The following is a 20,450-nucleotide window of genomic DNA, read 5'->3' on the forward strand; positions in this document are numbered from 1 at the left end:
TATTGTAATCATGTGGCTTTATGACCTTACCTTTCCTGCTAAGAATTCTGGTGATGAAATGATTGTTGAGACATCTAGGTGGACACATCGGATGTACTGTTTTCCTAAGTAAATTATTTTCTTCTTATTACAACTTGTTTGTTAATAAATAACCTACCCAATTTCTCGCATATAGATTTTTGGTGGAACGTATAAAAGGATACTTACCTAGATGTGGAGAATAATAATTATGTGAGAAATCTGGGTGAGGAATCAAAATAGACGAAGTCTCTCCCCTTACGTTATATCTTTGAGAGGGTGGTCTCATCACACTACAGAATTCATAATTAATATATAGGAGTTTGTTTAGCATGGTTAGAATAACTATAGACCAACTTGATGTTTATTTTTCTTCTTTATGGGGTGCCTAATTGACAGGATTCTCCTGTGGAGATACTGATGTAAGAGACTCTTGAAACGGTGGATAAATATATATATGGGTATGGAGTATCAAATTTATTAAATACAGAAGCTCATTTTCCATAATAAAGAGGATGGACAATTTGACTTAACATACGTAATGTAAATAACCACACAGGAGTTTCTCTCCTCTTTATATATAACATAACATACGTAATGTAAATAACCACACAGGAGTTTCTCTCCTCTTTATATATAATGCCACACACTTAGATAGGTGTGCATGCCTAGATGTATATATTTATATGCATATATAATTTTTCAACAACTATACATCATTGTTTAAATTATCAATTTAACACTAGTGTACTGAACAACACTGCTAGGACTTAGATCAAAAACTCATGGACCATTGATGTATATTAAGTTTCACATAAGATTCTGCTCTATATATGTGACTAATTCACATATATTTATCACTTCTTATAGGTTAAATTGGAATCCTTTTTCTCTTTTTTTCTTCTGACACTATTTTGTAATGCGGTGGAACACGTTTTTATGATCACTTTTATTTAGTACCACGTTTTCAATACGATAACATCATATTCACTGTCACTTGGATAAATTAAGCACATACATGGGTATTTTTGAATTCATTCACCAATCATCATTCTCTTTAGTTCACCATAATAATGATACACACAGTTATTTGTATTTATTTTTGTCACTTTTTAACATGTATATAATAAACCACTAACTCTAGAGAGCACCATAAATTGAGATACTGTTTGAATATCATCCAGTGAAATAATCTTCATGTGAAGAATATCATAAGGTGTATATGTGCATTACTATCCGATTATTTCCAGTACCAGAAAGAGAAACCATGACTTTCTGAATAACCTTTGTGCAGTATTCTATGTCCCTCAGGGTTCCTTGGTATTTATACTGTACATTTTACCAATTGTGCATAAGAAGGTATATATTACCCACAGCCAGGGCCGGATTAACAATGGGGCGGATGGAGCTGCAGCTCCAGGCCCCCTCTTCAAAATAGGCCCACAGGATCCCCTGCAGATGGAAACAGGAAAAAAATGTTTTCCTGATCAGTAGCCGTCTGATGTCCCGCCCCCTTGAGATAAGGCACAAGCGCCGGCCAGCGTGCAAGACAGCAGCAGCCAGCAGCGGACTTGCCTGCCTGGAAGTCGGGTCACTTTCTCTGCCGAGGCCGGCTCCTGCTGCTTGCTGAATGTTAGGAGTTTCTCTCTCAAAGGGGCGTGGTCACGGACCCGTGATTAGGCCACGCCCCCGACTGTGCCTGGTCTGTCTTTATGCACCCCTGCTTTCTTCTTCTGTGTCCCGCTCGCTCAGTAACTGGGTGGGTGGGGGGCGAGCAGTGTGTGTGCATACGTATGGTGCCTGGAGGGGGTAGGCTGGCTTTGTGTGTATGGGGAGGGGAGGGGGGTGTGTGTGCTGGGGGGAACAGGCTGTGTGTGTGTGGGGGGGGAAGGGGGGGCAAGCTGTGTATGTGTGTGTGTAGGGACTGGGGAGGGGGACAGGCTGTGTATGTGTAGGGACTGGGGGGGGGGTGAACAGAGTGTGTGTAGGGACTGGGGGGAACAGACTGTGTGTGTGTGTGTGTGTGTGTGTGTGTGTGTGTGTGTGTGTGTGTAGGGACTGGGGGAACAGGCTGTGTGTGTGTGTAGGGACTGGGGGAACAGGCTGTGTGTGTGTGTGTGTAGGGACTGGGGGGGGAGGAACAGGCAGTGTATGTGTGTGTGTAGGGACTGGGGGGGGACTGTGTGTGTATAGGGACTGGGGGAACAGGCTGTGTGTGTGTGTGTGTGTGTGTGTGTGTGTAGGGACTGGGGGGGACTGTGTGTGTATAGGGACTGGGGGAACAGGCTGTGTGTGTGTGTGTGTGTGGGGACTGGGGGGGAGGGCACCGTACCGCACGGACAGCACAGCGGCAGCAGCACACTACAGCCCTGGGAGCTGCCTGTATTCCCGGATGTGGCTCCCAATCCCCACTGCCCTGGAGCAAAGGTGACGGAGAATAGGCACGGACCAGTTAACATCCTAGGTGCGGATTGGCCAATGCTCCTCACTGGGAAGATTTTGGCATTTGGCCCCGTCCCCCTGTTTGATCACTCTCGTTAGATGGACATTTACTACCTGCCGTCGGCTCTGCACCTCCTGCTATGGGATGGGAAACTGGAGGAAAATCCTGTAAATCTTCTGGGGGTATGTCTCAGCCGTTTACTAGGTACTGTGTAAGCAGTTGTGGGGTGCCATGTTGACTATGTTTATACAAATATGGGGTTTTGTTATTAATGTGTACAGTCTTTTGTTGCAAGGCATATGTGAGACCCATAGTTGTTCTTGTTTAATTTTTCATTTCAATTTACCCTCCCTCTAAGCGTCCCTCCCTCTTAGCGTCCCTGCCCTCACCCTCCCTCCAACTCCCCCTCAGCGTCCCTGCCCTCACCCTTCCTATAACTCTCCCTCAGCGTCCCTGCCCTCACCTTCCCTGTAAGTCCCCCTTCAGAGCCCCTGCCCTCAGCCTCCCTCTAACTCCCCCTCAGCGTCCCTGCCCTCACCCTCCCTCCAACTCCCCCTCAGCGTCCCTGCCCTCACCCTCCCTCCAACTCCCCCTCAGCGTCCCTGCACTCACCCTCCCTCCAACTCATCCTCAGCGTCCCTGCCCTCACCCTCCTTGTAACTCTCTCTCAGCGTTCCTGCCTTCACCCTCCCTGTAAGTCCCCATTCAGAGCCCCTGCCCTCAGCCTCCCTCTAACTCCCCCTCATCGTCACTGCCCTCACACTCAGCCGAAGAGGGGGGGGGAGGGGGGCGGTTGATTTTGCCGGGTGTTGGATGCCACGCTTCAAGGTGCTGGTGCCGCTGTTTGTCATAGTGTGATAGGCGCAGCGGCAGCCGACAGAAACAGAGCAAGGAGAGCGCCTCTCCCATCCGGCGCCTCCCTGCTTTTGCAGACCCTGCTGAGCGGCTTGCACCAGGCCTGACAGCGTGTATATATAGATAGATATAGAGTGAGAGAGAGAGAAGAAAGAATGGAAGTGTAATACCACCAGAAAAATGTATAACCTGCATCACATGCTGTAGTAAAGGCTAGGCGCATGGGTCTTCAACCTGCGGCCCTCCGGGTGCTGTGAAACTACACATCCCAGCATGCCCTGCCACAGTTTTGCTATTAAGGCATGCTAAAACTGAGGCAGGGTATGCTGGGATGTATAGTTCCACAGCAGCTGGAGGGCCGCAGGTTGAAGACCCATGGGCTAGGGTGTGGATCATAGGGTCGACCACACTTAGGTTGACCACTATTAGTAGACAGCGACTAGGTCGACACCCGAAATAGGTAGACGCGGTCATTAGGTCGACATGGAAAAAGGTCGACATGAGTTTTAATTAAAAAATTGCTATCGTTTTCTTCGTAAAGTGACCGGGAACCCCAGTTAGTGCACCGTGTCCCCTCGCATGGCTGACAAGGTGCCTCGCTCCGCTACCGCACGGGTTACTATTCCCAGTCGTAGTCCACGTGGATCGTAACATATGAAAAAGTTAAAAAAATTATTTAAAAAAAACCCCTCATGTCGACCTTTATCCATGTCGACCTAGTGACCATGTCGACCGAATACACGTCGACCTAATTACTGTCAACCTAAGTGTGGCTGACGTACAGACCGGATACCGAAGGCTATGAATTATATATTCACCTAAAGTGTCAATGCTTTGATGCCGTTCTGGAACAATTTCAAGACCACCAACAATCACACAAGCCGCTCACAAAGCAGAAAGTACCGGCATTTACTTGTCGGCTTGAGATCGGCTGCACTAATTATCGGCAGTCTTGAAAATGGTCCGGAAGGGGACTGAAACATTGATGCCGACATTGTGAACATGTCAATATTCTGCAGAAGCTGACATAGTCCATGCTGACATTTCAAAAATGTTGACATCATAACTTCTGACATTGGAATTGTTGACATGCTGACTGCATCCCATAAATACAATACCACACTTTAGTGCACAAATCATTATACACAACACAGCTGCAGTGATGCGTCGCAACCAAAATGTTGCCTTTAAAATTAAAACGTGCCATACTCTGTAATCAGCAAATGTGATTCCGCGCCTCTGCTTACCTGCTACAGCACGCAGACACTAGGGGCATTTACTAAAGGTTCTAACAATGAAAAGTGGTGATGTTGCCCATAGCAACCAATCAGATTCTGACTATCATTTATCTGGGATGCATTAGAGAAACGATAGACAGAATTTGAATGGTTACTATGGGCAACATCACCAATTTTCATTTTTAGAACCTTTAGTAAATGAACCACTAGGACCCAGGATGTCTTTGACTCAGGCAAAGAACAATAATGGTCATTCCGAGTTGTTTGCTAGCTGTTTTCGGTCGCAGCGCAGCGTTTAGTCAAAAAAGCGGCACTTCTGCTCATGTGTAAGTGCCGCAATGCGCATGTGCGACGTACTTTCACAACAGCCGATGTAGTTTCACACAAGGTCTAGCGACGCTTTTCAGTCGCACTGCTGACCGCAGAGTGATTGACAGGAAGTGGGTGTTTCTGGGTGGTAACTGGGTGGTAACTGACTGTTTTCGGGGAGTGTGTGGAAAAACGCAGGCGTGTCAGATACAAACGTAGGTGTGCCTGGGGTAACGCAGGCATGGCTGGGCATACGCAGGGCGTGTTCGTGACGTCAAAACAGGAACTAAATAGTCTGAAGTGATCGCAAGCGCTGAGTAGGTCTGGAGCTGCTCAGAAACTGCACAATCTTTTTTTGTTGCCGCTCTGCGATCCTTTCGTTCGCACTTCTGCTAAGCTAATATACACTCCCAGAGGGCGGCGGCTTAGCATTTGCACGGCTGCTAAAAACTGCTAGCGAGCGAACAACTCGGAATGAGGGCCAATGTGTGGCGGGCCCTGCATGAGTCACAAACCCGCTGTTGCTGGTCACAACCCCTGCGGCGGTACACAATAGGCCCTTCATAAATTTCAGCTCCAGGCCCATGTGGTCCTTAATCTGGCACTGCCCACAGCATTCTAACATTAGGGTAAAAGGAACAGTAGAATTTATAGGCCAACTGCCAAGAATCATTGCTGAGCTTAAACAGCAACAATTGTTGCAAATTTTTGTATGAATAGTAGCACATATTGAAACAAGTGTTAATAACAGCTACTATATATATATATATATATATAATACATTAGATAGGAGCAGACACAATAAAGACGCTTAGGCTGTTTTAAAATGTATATCTTTATTAATTTTTCTCTGTAATATTCACATTGTCTTAGATCTTTGTACCACTTTATATGTTTTTTAGCAAATATTTCGCATAAATGTTGTACTGTACAGTGAGATATATCATCCACTTTTAAAATGAATCAATAAATGTTATAAGTAGTGCACCTCAAACAGATCCCTTTTCTTCTTTTTCTATGTTTCTGTCTTGAAATCCAAAACACTTAGCCTACTGGTTACCTTCTACACATTTTGGGGGTTACTCAGATGTGGAAGCAAACCCAAAAAAACAAGCAACTGGGCAAAATCATGCGGATCTGCAGGTGGGGCCACATGTAACATGTGCAGAGATATTTAGATTTGAGTGGGGTGTGTTCAAACCAGAAATCTCATTTGCAGTGTAAAAATAAAGCTGTCTAATATTTGTGGGCTACATACAAAGGCAAACCGTTTTTACCCTGAACAGAAAATATATACTGTAAATGTATTTGCTCCCCTTGCATTGCAAAATGATTTGTTACAAATACAAAGGGGGTAATTCCAAGTGGATCGCAGCAGGAAATTTTTTAGCAATTGGGCAAAACCATGTGCACTGCAGGGGAGGCAGATGTAACATGTGCAGAGAGAGTTAGATTTGGGTGTGGTGAGTTCAATCTGCAATCTAATTTGCAGTGTAAAAATAAAGCAGCCAGTACTTACCTTGCACAGAAACAAAATAACCTACCCATATCTAACTCTCTCTGCACATGTTATATCTGCCTCCCCTGCAGTGCACACGGTTTTGCCCAATTGCTAACTTTCTTGCTGCTGCGATCAACTTGGAATTACCCCCAATGTTACATGATTTTTTTTGCCTTGCTGCCAAATCTGAATACAGCCCGTAGTGCCTTTTGCTGTCTGACCCGGCTTGATGTTGGAATAGTCTCTCTTGTTATCAGGGGTATATCCCTGAGTTTGGGGATCTCTGGATAGCAGTCTCTCACATTCCCCCATGTCTGTAAGCGCACAGCCGACCATAATCCAGCGCTGTGTCCTACCGCTGCCTCCACTCTGTCTCACAGCGCACACACTATTATATCTGCCAGCGCTGGGACTGCTAGTCCGGTAGATGGGGCAGGATGAGCTGCCTCCCAGTCATCCAGTAGTTACAGGAATAGGTGGGGGTACTTTCAAATATATTCCCTGGACAGCTGTCTAACATCTGTTCTGTCCCAGAATTACTCTACTTTTATTATTATTGCTTGATATATTCCCCTTATTGGCAGTCAGGGTGGTAGACACATTTAGCAACATTCAGGTAGTTTAAAAAGAAAGATGGCTGCTTCCATTGTGCTAAAGTGAACAGAGTGATGATGTCAGTACAACAGTCCATTTATGTTTTTAACACACTGTAAACTAGACAATTCTAGCCAAACTCCAAGGTTATGTGGGAATAGCAGGATTAACTTATACTGTAAGTAACAATTGTATATGATGTGAAATACATTTAATATATGATACCTTTTTAATATTACCCGCATTATAACTATGCAGAGTTTATTTCTCATGATGACGTGACTCATCCACTGATGTACTGTATAGAGGGTTTATCTTAGTACATTTGTCCCCAACAGGTCCGCACGCCTCCTCACACTATTCTGAGAAGACGCATCAGTGCTCGGAGTGTCAGCAATGTTTCCTTAATCATTCAGCCCTCGTCACCCATCAGCAAACGCATAGCACCAGTAATCTGTATGGATGCTCTGTTAGCGGAGTGCGTTTCAGCTCCAAACTGGCTCTTTCCGCCCACCAGCGTCGTCACACCGAGGACAAATTGTTTCATTATTACAGTGGGAAATCCTTTCATCAGAGGTCACGCCTCTTGTCTCATAAGAGGACTCACACCGGGGAGAGACCATTTTCCTGCCCGGAGTGCGGGAGATGTTTTACCAGAAGGTATGGCCTTACTTTGCACCAGCGGATTCACTCTGGTGAGAAGCCGTTTAAGTGCACGGAGTGCAGCAAATGTTTTATCCAGAAAGCCGACCTTTTGAAGCATCAGCGCACTCACACCGGGGAGAGGCCATTTTCATGCCCAGAGTGCGGCAAATGCTTTGTCCAGAGATACACCCTAGTCACACATCAGCGCACTCACACCGGGGAGAGGCCGTTTTTATGTTCCCAGTGCGGCCGCTGCTTTTCTGACAGCGCAAATCTTTGGCGACATAAGAAGGTTCACCTCGATCTAGGTGAATAAACTTCCTGTCACATGCATAACAGGACTTGTATAAGAACTGCAGACAGACTTCTTTTACCGTTGAATGCAGGACTTGGAATTGCGCAAGGAGCTGTGCCCAGTTTTGGATGTATAAAAAAAATGTACATTGTTGATACAATAGAAACATCACTTCAAAATCCCATCTACTTTCACTTTTTGGCGTAACTTAAATTAGTTATACGAGTGAAGGAACTCAGAACTGTCTCAGGGCCTGATTCTGATTACGGAAGAAAATAAGAAAGAGCAAGTACCTGTGCACCTGGATAGACCATGTGTCAATGCAAGTGGTGCAAATACATCTTTTTCATGTTAGGTAAAATACTGGTTGCTTTCACATCGTAGCCCACAATGCTGGCCAGCTTTATGTTTACACTGCAATTTATATTTGAGTGTGAACACTCGCCTCCCCAGGAGCAGATTGAAATGGAAGACCAGCTCAGGAATTTCCTGGATGTAGCCCTAATGTAGGCAAGGTCTGTGGAGGGTGTGTGTGTGGGGGGGGGGGGGGGGGGGTTAGCTGACACATTAGTCTGGGGGGTGGGCTAATCTGTTGTGGCTGTGATACATCCAGCTGATTCCCAGTGAGCTTTCAAAAATGAAATGGAAAGTATGTATGCTGTACGGCCATCTACCACTTCACTTCGAGCTCTTTGTCTCTGCAGCTGCATCTCTTTAGTGTCTTCCCCGTGCATCTATCCAGTGTCAGTCTCATATGTCTGTCCAGTTCCATCATCCCCATGCATCTATCCAGTGTCAGTCTCCTATGTCTGTCCAGTTCCATCATCCCCATGCATCTCTAGCTTCACCCCTACATCTCTCTGTCTCCCCCTGCATGTCTTCAATTCATCTATGTGTCTCCAGCGCCATCCCTCTGCATCTATCCACTGTCACTCCCCCAGGTCTCTCCAGTGACATCATCTACCCATGCATCTCTCTAGTTCTATAACCTGAGGCTCTCTAGCACCATACCCACTGCGTCTTTCCAGTGCCATCATCCTCTCATGCATCTCTCTAGTTCTATCCCCTGAGTGTCTCCAGCACCATATCCCCTGCGTCTTTCCAGTGCCATCATCCTCCCATGCATCTCTGGAGTGGCATCATTCCTCCTCCATCACCCACTGTGTCTTTCCAGTGCCATCATCTACCCATGCATCTCTCTAGTTCTATCACCTGAGGCTCTCCAGCACCATATCCCCTGCATCTTTCCAGTGACATCATCCTCCCATGCATCTCTCTAGTTCTATCACCTGAGGCTCTCCAGCACCATACCCACTGCGTCTTTCCAGTGACATCATCCTCCCATGCATCTCTCTAGTTCTATCACCTGAGGCTCTCCAGCACCATATCCGCTGCATCTTTCCAGTGCCATCATCCTCCCATGCATCTCTGGAGTGGCATCATTCCTCCACCATCACCCCCTGCGTCTCTCCAGTGCCATCATTACACCTGCATCTTTCCACTATCATCCCTTTGTGTCTTTCCAGCCTCATCTCCCCTCTATCTTAACGATGCAAACCTCTTGCATATTCCTTCTGTATCTCTCCAACACTTTCCTCAGCATCTCTCCAGCCTCACCCCTAGCATACCCCATTGCCATCATCCAGATTTTCTGATAGATCAAATCTTTGGAGACATAAGAAGGTTCACACCGATCTAGGTGAATAAACTTCCTGTCACATTCAACAAGACTTCTATAAGAACTGCAGACAGACTCCTTTTACCGTTGAATGCAGGACTTGGAATTGCGCAAGGGGCTGTGCCCAGTTATGGATGCATCTAAAAATTTGCATTGTGGATACAATAGAAACATCACTTGAAAATCCCACCTACTTCCACTTTTTGGCGTAACATAAATTAGTTATGCAAGTGAAGGAACTCAGAACTGTCTCAGGGCCTGATTCTGATTTGGGAAGAAAATAAGAAAGAGCAAATATCTGTGCACCTGGATAGACCATGTGTAAATGCAAGTGGTGCAAATACATCTTTTTCATGTTAGGTAAATACTGGTTGCTTTCACATTGTTGCCCGCAATGCTGGACAGCTTTATGTTTACACTGCATTTTATATTTGAGTGTGAACACTCACCTCCCCAGGGGTGGATTGAAATGGATGCCAGCTCAGGAATTTTGTGGATGTTACCCTAATGTGGGCGAGATCTGTGGAGGGGGAGTTAGCTAACACATTAGTCTGAGTGGGTTAGGCTAATCTGTTGTGGCTGTGATACACCCAGCTGATCCCCAGTGAGCTTTCAAAAATGAAACAGAAAAAGTGTAAGTACGCTATACCGCCATGTAATAATAATAATAATAATAATTTTATTTATATAGCGCTCTTTCTCCAACAGGACTCAAGGCGCTTTACAGACATCAAAAACAATGCACATGATACAGAGGATTTGAGTAATACAACAATAGATCAGCAACACAGACATAAAAGAAAACCTTAAGCCCACAGAAAGCATAACGCAGGATTGGTGCAGGCATTTTGGGTAATAACTTCCAAGGGTTGGTGTATTCCACCCTCACAAGGTACCAGGTGCGGCAGCCATCTTGGGCGCTCAGCGTAGGATTACCCAGGGTGGAACAGTCCACCCCTAGAAGTGATGACACAAAATGGGGGTGATTTCAGAGTCCTACAGTTCAGTTTCATCCCATCCACAAGTGTATCACATGGGGCAGCCATGTTGGGCGCACTTTGGAGGTTACACTGTGGGAGGTGGGTCATACAAGGGCCAAGTTCATATATGGGAAAACTGATGCTCATGTAGTAGTATGATGTACCCTGCATGTAGGGCACAATGGCAAGGTGTGCAATCAGTGGAGGTAAACATTACAGAAAAAACACATGGTGGGGTGGAAGCGAGCAATGAAGAGGAAAAAACAAAACAATAGCAGGTAACTAGTGGCAGAGTAAGATAGGGTTAACATTTTGATCAGGTGGGTAGGAGAATGTGGTGGTCATACTCAATACTCAGAAGCAATGTAACACTCCACTTCGAGCTCTGTACCCCACCACTGTCATCATCCTGTTTTGTGCCCCTCTATTGTGATCAACCTGTCCTGGGCCCTTTCACTGCCATCATCCTGCCCTGTCTCCTTCCTATGCCACTCCAACTCCTTACCTTCTCTGTTAACTGGGCTGTTGTGTTGTTCTGTAGCCTCCTCAGGAATCTGTTGATGACCCTCCAAACTAATTTTTGTAAGCTGGGAGATATATGCATTAGTTGGGATGTGACGGGGCAGGATCTAGGACATCACAAGAGGTGACATTGGTACACTTCATAACAGAATTTTGTGTAATGGTGACTCTCGTCTAGCAGACTCTGAAGTCTGAGCCTGTGAGTGGTTGATATCTTGTGTTAGATTCAGCAACAGTATCTTCTCCCCCCCAAGCCCAATGTGTACTTTGTTAAAAAAAAAAGTAAGTAGTAGATTGTGGGACTTGGGAGCATTTTACTTGTTTTGTATATGTGTTTTATACACTCTACTACAACATGCAGCTAAGAGTAGAAATATAAGAGCCTATTTGACTCACCTCTACCCCCTCTGACTCTCAGAGCTATCCCCCTGTGTTGTATCCCTCTCCAACTCTCCTACATCTTATATTGACCCCTAATTCTCCACCTCACTTCCCTCTACCCCCCTTCTGGACCTCAGAGCACTATCCCTGTGTTTTATCCCTTTTTCTACATCTTACTGTATTCCAACCTTCTAATTCCCCACCTCACTACCCTTTACCCTCCACCCCCCTATTCTGGCATCATAGCACCTTCCTGTGTTTTATCCCTCTCCTTGATCTTATACCAACCCCTAATTCCCCACTTCCCCTCATGACATGCTCCCTCAACAGAGCGCCACACGAACAACTGATCTACTGACTATACTGTCCCTGAAACTAGTTTTCAAAAGTAGGCAGGTATGATATAAATATGTATATATCTATTTATCTATTTATGTAAAAGATATCATAAATACTCCACATTAAATTAGCCTGTTAGGCTCTAGATTCCTATATCTTTAATTACTAATTAACCTACTGTGAGGTTAAGTAAAGTGAAGTACAGGTTGAGTATCCCATATCCAAATATTCCGAAATACGGAATATTCCGAAATACGGACTTTTTTGAGTGAGAGTGAGATAGTGAAACCTTTGTTTTTTGATGGCTCAGTGTACACAAACTTTGTTTAATACACAAAGTTATTAAAAATATTGTATTAAATGACCTTCAGGCTGAGTGTATAAGGTGTATATGCAACATAAATGAATTGTGTGAATGTAGACACACTTTGTTTAATGCACAAAGTTATAAAAAAGATTGGCTAAAATTACCTTCAGGCTGTGAGTATAAGGTGTATATGAAACATAAATGCATTCTGTGCTTAGATTTAGGTCCCATCACCATGATATCTCATTATGGTATGCAATTATTCCAAAATACGGAAAAATCCCATATCCAAAATACCTCTGGTCCCAAGCATTTTGGATAAGGGATACTCAACCTGTATTATAACAATAATAAAGATAATTGGGAAAGGTTGTGTAGAGTGATAGGAGAAAAATGTGTTAAATAAAATAATTATTACAATTATTTCTTGTGTCCGGTTATTATTTTCAAATATACATAAATAGTTGTGTTATGAAGCTGTTCACAATCTACAGTACATTTGTCTTTCTATTATAAATCACTTGTATTGTGTCATAGTTTTTTATGAATTCACTCAGGATTTGTGGTTACATTCAATAGACCTTGCAACATTGTTTCACAAGTGTTTGTAGACTATGGGGGTCATTCCGAGTTGATCGTAGCTGTGCTAAATTTAGCACAGCTAAGATCATCTTCCTTCCTGACATACGGGGGGACGGCCAGCACTGGGCTAGTCTAGCCTGCATGTCAGTCCGCCCCCCCCCCCCCCCCGCACAAATACAAAAGCATCGCACAGCAACTCCCGGCCAGAGCAGCTCCTGCGGCTGGCCGGGAGTTGATCGCCGCTGCCACTGGCCGCAGCGTGAGACGTCTTGCAGCCGTGGCGGCCCACGGTCCGGCACGCCTGCATTGGCCGACCACGCCCTTTAAACGGCGGCTTAATGCCGCCGTCCAGCCCCCTCCCGCCCTGCGACCGCCTCTGCCTGTCAATCAGGCAGAGGCGATCGCTACTGAACGGCCTTCGGCCATCCGGCATGCACTGGCAAGCCGGTGCATGCGCAATTCCGACCCGATCACTGCGCTTCGATAAACTGCAGTGAGCGATCGGATCGGAATGACCCCCTGTATCAGCTGCACGAATTGTTACAATGTTGCCAAACACTACATATGTTATTATTCACAGCTTGGCATTTATATCACTTAGTCTTTAGTGCTGGACAAATATATTCTACTTTGTACAGTTGCTGTATATTCTCCAACTATTTAATTTAGCACACTGTAGATATTTAATTCAGTAGGTGCATTATCGTATTTATCATAAAATATGAAAATATGTCGTTATTGTGCTTAATCTCCTTGAGTATTTGTCTAGTATTGCATACACTTTACTAGTCTGTTTGATGTATCACTTCATTCCTCATATCTTTATTACACATATGTATCCACATAGGGTTACTATGGCGAATGTGCCTAGTATCTAAATAATAATCTTGCAGGAATGGGCGTCCCCATTTTAGACAAAGGACTCCTGATAATCCCTTGTATAGTGAGGTACTTCTAATGAATAGGGTCCCTGTCTTTAATCTGCACTGTAATTATTTCACCGTATAGTGATCTAATTTCACCATATAGTCATTTTAGATAAGGCACATAAAGGTACAATGATCAGCTTATAGTCCGTACATATTCGAACATTATACACATATTAGAACAGGTCACATTTCAACTGCCAATGCGCATTTCGCTTTGTAAAAGCTTTCTCAAGGCTATAATGAAAGCTATACATAAATATCTATTGGATCTGTATCCATTTAGGGGACATCCATATTTTGAAAAAGACATCACTAACCTTATGCAAAAAATTGATTGTAATATTTAGGTTATATGTATGTTTTAGTTTATCTAGTTTAATTAATACAATACTTATACTGGATATAAATTGCCTGTAGGAATGAAATATCTGGAAATTATTGAACAATGATTATAATTAAAATTCATAGAGTATCAAAATCACAACAGAGAAAATAAATCAACATTTTATTGAGAAAAGAATTTGATATCCATATAGAAGACAACACATGAGCATGTCTTGCAGTGTAATTTGTTAATAATAAAAAATAATTATTTTTTCCCACGTATATATCACTTTATTGTTTTTAGTTGTCACTATTTTATTTAATTTATATCCACACACAATATTTACACATAATTACCATTTATGATTAGGAACAATTATTTCTAACTATACTTATATTTATGCTTATACAGAATATGCTTTACATTATTACTACAATCAGATTATATATTATACACAGTCACCTCTTTTTATATATTTTTATTTTTCATATATTTTTCCACATAGCTGATCGCTGTATTTATTTTTCACATAATACCCACGTATATCTATATGAACATCAAATTGTTAAACCCTCATAAATTAAGGTGGATACAAATACCATGATCACATTTTTATAAAAAACGATTATTAAAATACATATATCAAGGGGTTAACAAGTCTTAAATGGGAAAATGTATTAATAGTAAGCACTGAAGAGCTCTAATGTCACTCAGTATATGGTTAACTATAGCCGTGTATATATGCATGCATACTCCGAGGCTATGGAGTATGTGGTAAACAGTGCCCTGAAAAACACAGATGCGGGAGTAACTCTCCTGTATGAGTAGCGCTAATTAACGGCAATGGGCTGAGGGTTCGAATTCCCCATGTTCAACTCTCATTGGAGGTGACATAATTGGACCCGGGCTTGCAGCAAACTAGTATACAGAGGTGGGGATAATTCTCCCACAAGAGATATCAGGAGGTAGTGCTGATTGAAGGTAACAGACTCAGGATTCGACATTCCCTGTGTCTGATTATTATTGGAGGTGACGTAATCAGACCACCTCTCATTGGTCTGAGCACCCTTTATAGCCGTCACGGATGGCGGGTGCCGTTCATTATAGCCTTGAGAAAGCTTATACTAAGCGAAATGCACATTGGCAGTTGAAATGTGACCTTTTCTAATATGTGTATAATGTTCGAATATGTACTGACTATAAGCTGATCATTGTACCTTTATGTGCCTTATCTAAAATTACTATATGGTGAAATTAGATCACTATATGGGGAAATCATAGTTACATAGTCAGTGAGGTTGAAAAGAGGCAAAATGCCCATCGGGTTCAACCTGTATTCTGCATTAATCTGTTCCTTTTATAATGTGCATGCTGAAGTAATGGTTTAGTACCGATTTACAGCAATGATTCCTACCACTCCCAGATAATTTTAATGTCAATATGCTAATTGCTAAAGCCCTTGATACGTTTTCCTGTTAGAAATTTGTCTAATCAATTTTTAAATGCATTTACAGAGTCTACCATCACTACCTTCTCCGGCAGTGAGTTCCAAATCTTTATTCCCCTTACGGAGAAGAACATTTTCCTACGTTGTGTACAGAATTTTCTCTCTTCTAGCCTGTCTTTAATCTGCAGTGCAGATTAAAGACAGGACCCTATTCATTAGAAGTACCTCACTATACAAGAGATTATCAGGAGTCCTTTGTCTAATTGAGTGACAGATGGCTTGTGCTTGCCTGGGACTTGAACCTTATTGTTAGGGACCCACCTGATGTGTTCATCTAGTTGCATATACTTTTGGACAAATTTATGTTAAGCACCTCAATTTCACTTTGTTATATTGCAGAGTTTATTAAAATGACTCTGATTAGCAGTGTTTAGTACTTTGAGTGTGAACCTACATGTACTCTTTATTTCCATTTGGAATTACAAGTCTCAGCAGTATGGTAGCATCTCCCATTAAGTTTAGAATTAGGATGTGCAGTCCATGCACCCCCCCCCCCCCCATATATTCTTTATTGTGTACAGTTGTACACTTTAAGGTGGAGACTCAGCTTTGATTAGCACCCCTCTCACCAGCCCAATGTTGTTTTTGGGGGGTAATTCAGATCTGATTGCTGCTGTGTTTTTTCACAGAGCGGGCGATCAGGTCCAAACTGTGCATGCGTATGCACCGCAATGTGCCGGTGCATCAGACAGCTAGAACGGGCATCACCGGTCAGCGATGGGATCGTGTGAAGGATCGATTTGCATGGGCGTACGCAAGGTGATTGACAGGAAGGGGCCACTTGTGGGTAGCAACTGACTGTTTACAGGGAGTGTCCGGAAAAAATGCAGGTGTGTCAAATGTTTTGAGGGAGGGCGTCTGACGTCAGCTCTGGCCCCGATCAGTAGGAATCAATGGCCCAGGAAGAGTAAGTCCTAGGCTGCACAGACACTGCACAAACTGATTTTTAGCAGCTCTTCTAACTCATAGGAACGCACACTTGCACAACGAAAATACACTCCCCCTGTAGGCGGCGACTGATCGCAGGACAGCAAAATACGCAGCCCAGCGATCAGATCTGAATTACCCCCTTAGCATGGGTTTCTGGCATTTGCAGACTGCATATTTTAAAAGACACTGTGAATTGTGAGTCCAGAATACATTTATATAATTGGTCAGTTGTAGGGATGAGTTTGGGGTGTGGGTCTCCTGGGTTGGTGTGGTCTGGCTGCTTTGGAGCATCCTATTGTAACACTTAAGCACCTCAATTTCACTCTGTTATGTTGCAGCATTTATTTAGTTCTTATTAGAAGTGTTTAGTACTCAGTGTGCACCAGCATTTTCTGTTTTTTCTTTTTAATATAAACAACCTTTCCACATGATATTTTATAAAAACCCTATGTCTGCATTGTACATATGTATAAATATGGATAATATATCACACATAATGATTTTGTCCCCAACAGGTCCACACGCCTCCTCACACTATCCTGAGAAGACGCATCAGTGCTCGGAGTGTCAGCAATGTTTCCCTAATCATTCAGCCCTCGTCACCCATCAGCAGACGCATAGTGCCAGTAATCTGTATAGGTGCTCGGTTTGCGGAGTGCGTTTCAGCTCCAAATTGACTCTTGCCACCCACCAGCATTGTCACACTGAGGGGAAACTCTTTCACTGTTCTTACTGTGGGAAATCCTTTCGTCATAGGTCACGTCTCCTGTTACATAAAAGGACTCACACCGGGGAGAGACCATTTTCATGCATGGCGTGCATGAGACGCTTTGCTAGCCGGTCTGCCCTTACTAAGCACCAGCGGATTCATTCTGGCGAGAAGCCATTTAAATGCATGGAGTGCAGCAAATGTTTTGTCCAGAAAGGTGACCTTTTGAAGCATCAGCGCACTCACACCGGGGAGAGGCCATTTTCATGCCCAGAGTGCGGAAAATGCTTTGTCCAGAGATCCACCCTAGTCACACATCAGCGCACTCACACCGGAGAGAGGCCGTTTTTTTGTTCCCAGTGCGGCCGCTGCTTTTCTGATAGCTCAAACCTTTGGCGACATAAGAAGGTCCACACCGATCTAGGTGAATAAACTTCCTGTCACATGCATAACAGGACTTGTATAAGAACTGCAGACAGACTTCTTTTACCATTGAATGCAGGACTTGGAATTTTGGAATTGCGCAAGGGGCTGTGCCCAGTTATGATGCATCTAAAAATGTGCATTGTGGATACAATAAACATCACTTGAAAATCCCACCTTCTACCACTTTTTGGCATAACTTAAATTAGTTATACGATTGAAGGACCTCAGAACTGTCTCTGGGCCTGATTATGATTTGGGAAGAAAATAAGAAAGAGCAAGTATCTGTGCACCTGGATAGACCATGTGTCAATGCAAGTGGTGCAAATACATCTTCTGCATGTTAGGTAAATACTGGTTGCTTCCACATTGTAGCCCACAATGCTGGACAGCTTTATGTTTACACTGCAATTTATATTTGAGTTTGAACACTCACCTCCCCAGGAGCAGATTGAAATGGAAGACAAGCTCAGGAATTTTGTGGATGTAACCCTAATGTGGGCGGGGTCTGTGGAGGGGGGGTTAGCTGACACATTAGTCTGGGTAGGTTAGGCTAATCTGTAGTGGCTGTGATACACCCAGCTGATCCCCAGTGAGCTTTCAAAAAAGAAAGAGAAAAAGTGCAAGTACGCTATACCACCATGTACCACTCCACTTTGTGCTCTTTACTCTGTGCCCCACCACTGTCATCATCCTGCATTGTGCCCCTGTATTGTAATCAACCTGCCCTGGGCCCTTTCACTGCCATCATCCTGCCATGTCTCCTTCCTATGCCACTCCAACTCCTTACCTTCTCTGTTAACTGGGCTGTTGTGTTGTTCTATAGTCTCCTCATCCCTGCAGTCCATCTTGTTGGTTCCCACCACAGGAGGACGGGGAGGCAGTCTGACAGATGATAGCGCTGCATCTTCTATGCTGAGGCTGGCTCTTTGAGTCACTTTCCTACATAGTCAGTACAGGCATTCACTTGTGAAGTCTGCAGAGCCACAGCTGATCGAGGTGACCATACTGTTCTGCCAGGCTCTGGACCATCTCAACCCCTGGATGGAAAGTCTAAACCATTACATCTAGGACAGTTGTAGTCTATTTTTTATAGTGGTTCTTGGAGCAGCAGCTCCACCCCAGCTCCAGGCCTGGCCCGCCCCATTGTTAATCACACTGTGTCCTAGTCCTATGCCCAAAATCCTAGTACACTTAACACTGTACAATGAGCATCTGTTAATGTCCATAAGCCCATAATGCTGCCAGTTCGAAGCTGAGCTCCAATTGCAGCTGATAAAAATTGTCCCAGATGCCGGGGGCAGTTATGAGGTAAGCCATGAGTGTGGATAGCAGCCAGGCGTGAGGCTGTCACATGTTCATGGTGACAGACTATAACCCTTCCCTACCCAAATCTAGATCTCTCTGCATGGTTTTACCAAGATGTACAGTTACTTGATCTTTCTTGCTTTATTCCCTAATCAGAATCAGCCCTTCTGTGATATGTTTTACTTTGATGTGTTTGTATTGGTCACATTCAGGAATCACAATTCCATCCTATTTTACAGCTGTTCTGTCCGTAATTCCAGGGCTAATCAGCAAAACTGGAGCAATTCTGCAAAAGTGTGCTGTTTCTGTCACTCAACAGCATTCGCTGAACCTAAACACAAAATCTAAGATCTAACTAGCCATATGAAGACTATTACAGTTAAAAGTTAAACAAACCAAACTATCATCACTGTTTTGTAGTTGATATTTGGAAATGGCAACATTTTTCTGTAATCCTAAATGGCCCTGGCTTTGGGGATGAAGGAATCCATTGATGGCCCTCCAAACTAGTTTTTGTGAGCTGAGAGATATGCATGAGTTGGGATGTGACGGGGCAGGATCTGGACAAGAGGTTATCACGACAGGTAACATTGGTACACTTAATAGAACAGGATTAGGTGTAATCTGGCTATCTCGTCTAGCAGACTCCGGAGTCTGAGCCTGTGAGTGGTTTATATCTTGCTCAGATTCAGCAACTGCATCATGTCCCACCAAGCCCAAAGGCTCCTATTTGTTAAAAAAAAAGTAATAGGTTCTGTGACTTGTTTTGTATATGTGTTTTACACACTCTACTACAACATACAGCTAAGAGTAGAAATATATGGCCTATTTCACTTAACTCTACCCCCTCTGACTCTCAGAGCACTCTCCCTGTGTTATATCCCTCTCCAACTCTTCTACATCTTATACCAACCCCTAATTCCCCACCGCACTTCCCTCTACCCCCCTTCTGGCTTTCAGAGCACTCTCCCTGTGTTTTATCCCTCTCCTACATTTTATACTGACCCCTACTTTTCCACCCCACTTCCCCTTACCCCTCTTCTGGCCCTCAGAATACCTCCCTATGTTTTATCCCTCTCCTTGATCTTATACCAATCCCTAATCCCCCACCTCACTTCCCTCTACCCCCCTTCTGGCTCTCAGAGCACACTCCCTGTGATTTATTCCTCTCCTACATCTCATACCGACCCCTAATTCCCCACCTCACTTCCCTCTACCCCCCTTCTGGCTCTCAGAGCACACTCCCTGTGTTTTATTCCTCTCCTACATCTTATACCGACCCCTAATTCCTCACCTCACTTCCCTCTACCTCCTCTGACTCTCAGGGCACCCTCCCTGTGTTATATCCCTCTCCAACTCTCCTATATCTTATACCGACCACTAATTCTCCACCTCACTTCCCTCTACCCCCCCTCTGGCCATCAGAGCACCTCCCTGTGTTTTATCCTTCTCCTTGGACAAGAAGTTATCATGACATGGTACACTTAATAGCACAGATTTAGGGGTAATGGTGGCTATCTCGTCTAGCAGACTCCGGAGTCTGAGGCTGTGAGTGGTTTATATTTTGCATCAGATTCAGCAATAGCATCATCTCCCCGAAAGCTCAAAGGCTCCTATATGTTAAAAAAAGTA

General features: G+C 44.0%; 1 protein-coding gene across 8 annotated transcripts in view; it reads left to right on the forward strand.

The window, feature by feature from the left end:
- LOC134995897 (zinc finger protein 768-like) overlaps positions 1-20,450 on the forward strand; it is a 923,052-nt gene that overhangs the window by 892,795 nt on the left and 9,807 nt on the right. For 6 of the 8 annotated variants that reach the window (XM_063951146.1, XM_063951148.1, XM_063951151.1 and 3 more), the window contains one exon: positions 16,894-17,511. The exons of 1 other annotated variant lie outside the window; for it this stretch is intronic. In XM_063951146.1, coding sequence (XP_063807216.1) covers positions 16,894-17,511 — 618 coding nt within the window. Of the gene's footprint in view, positions 1-7,296; positions 7,935-16,893; positions 17,512-20,450 lie in introns of those variants that run through there. One more of the 8 variants, XM_063951150.1, reaches the window with a different exon arrangement.

Source organism: Pseudophryne corroboree, chromosome 2 (genome assembly GCF_028390025.1).
Source record: "Pseudophryne corroboree isolate aPseCor3 chromosome 2, aPseCor3.hap2, whole genome shotgun sequence".
NCBI lineage: Eukaryota > Metazoa > Chordata > Amphibia > Anura > Myobatrachidae > Pseudophryne > Pseudophryne corroboree.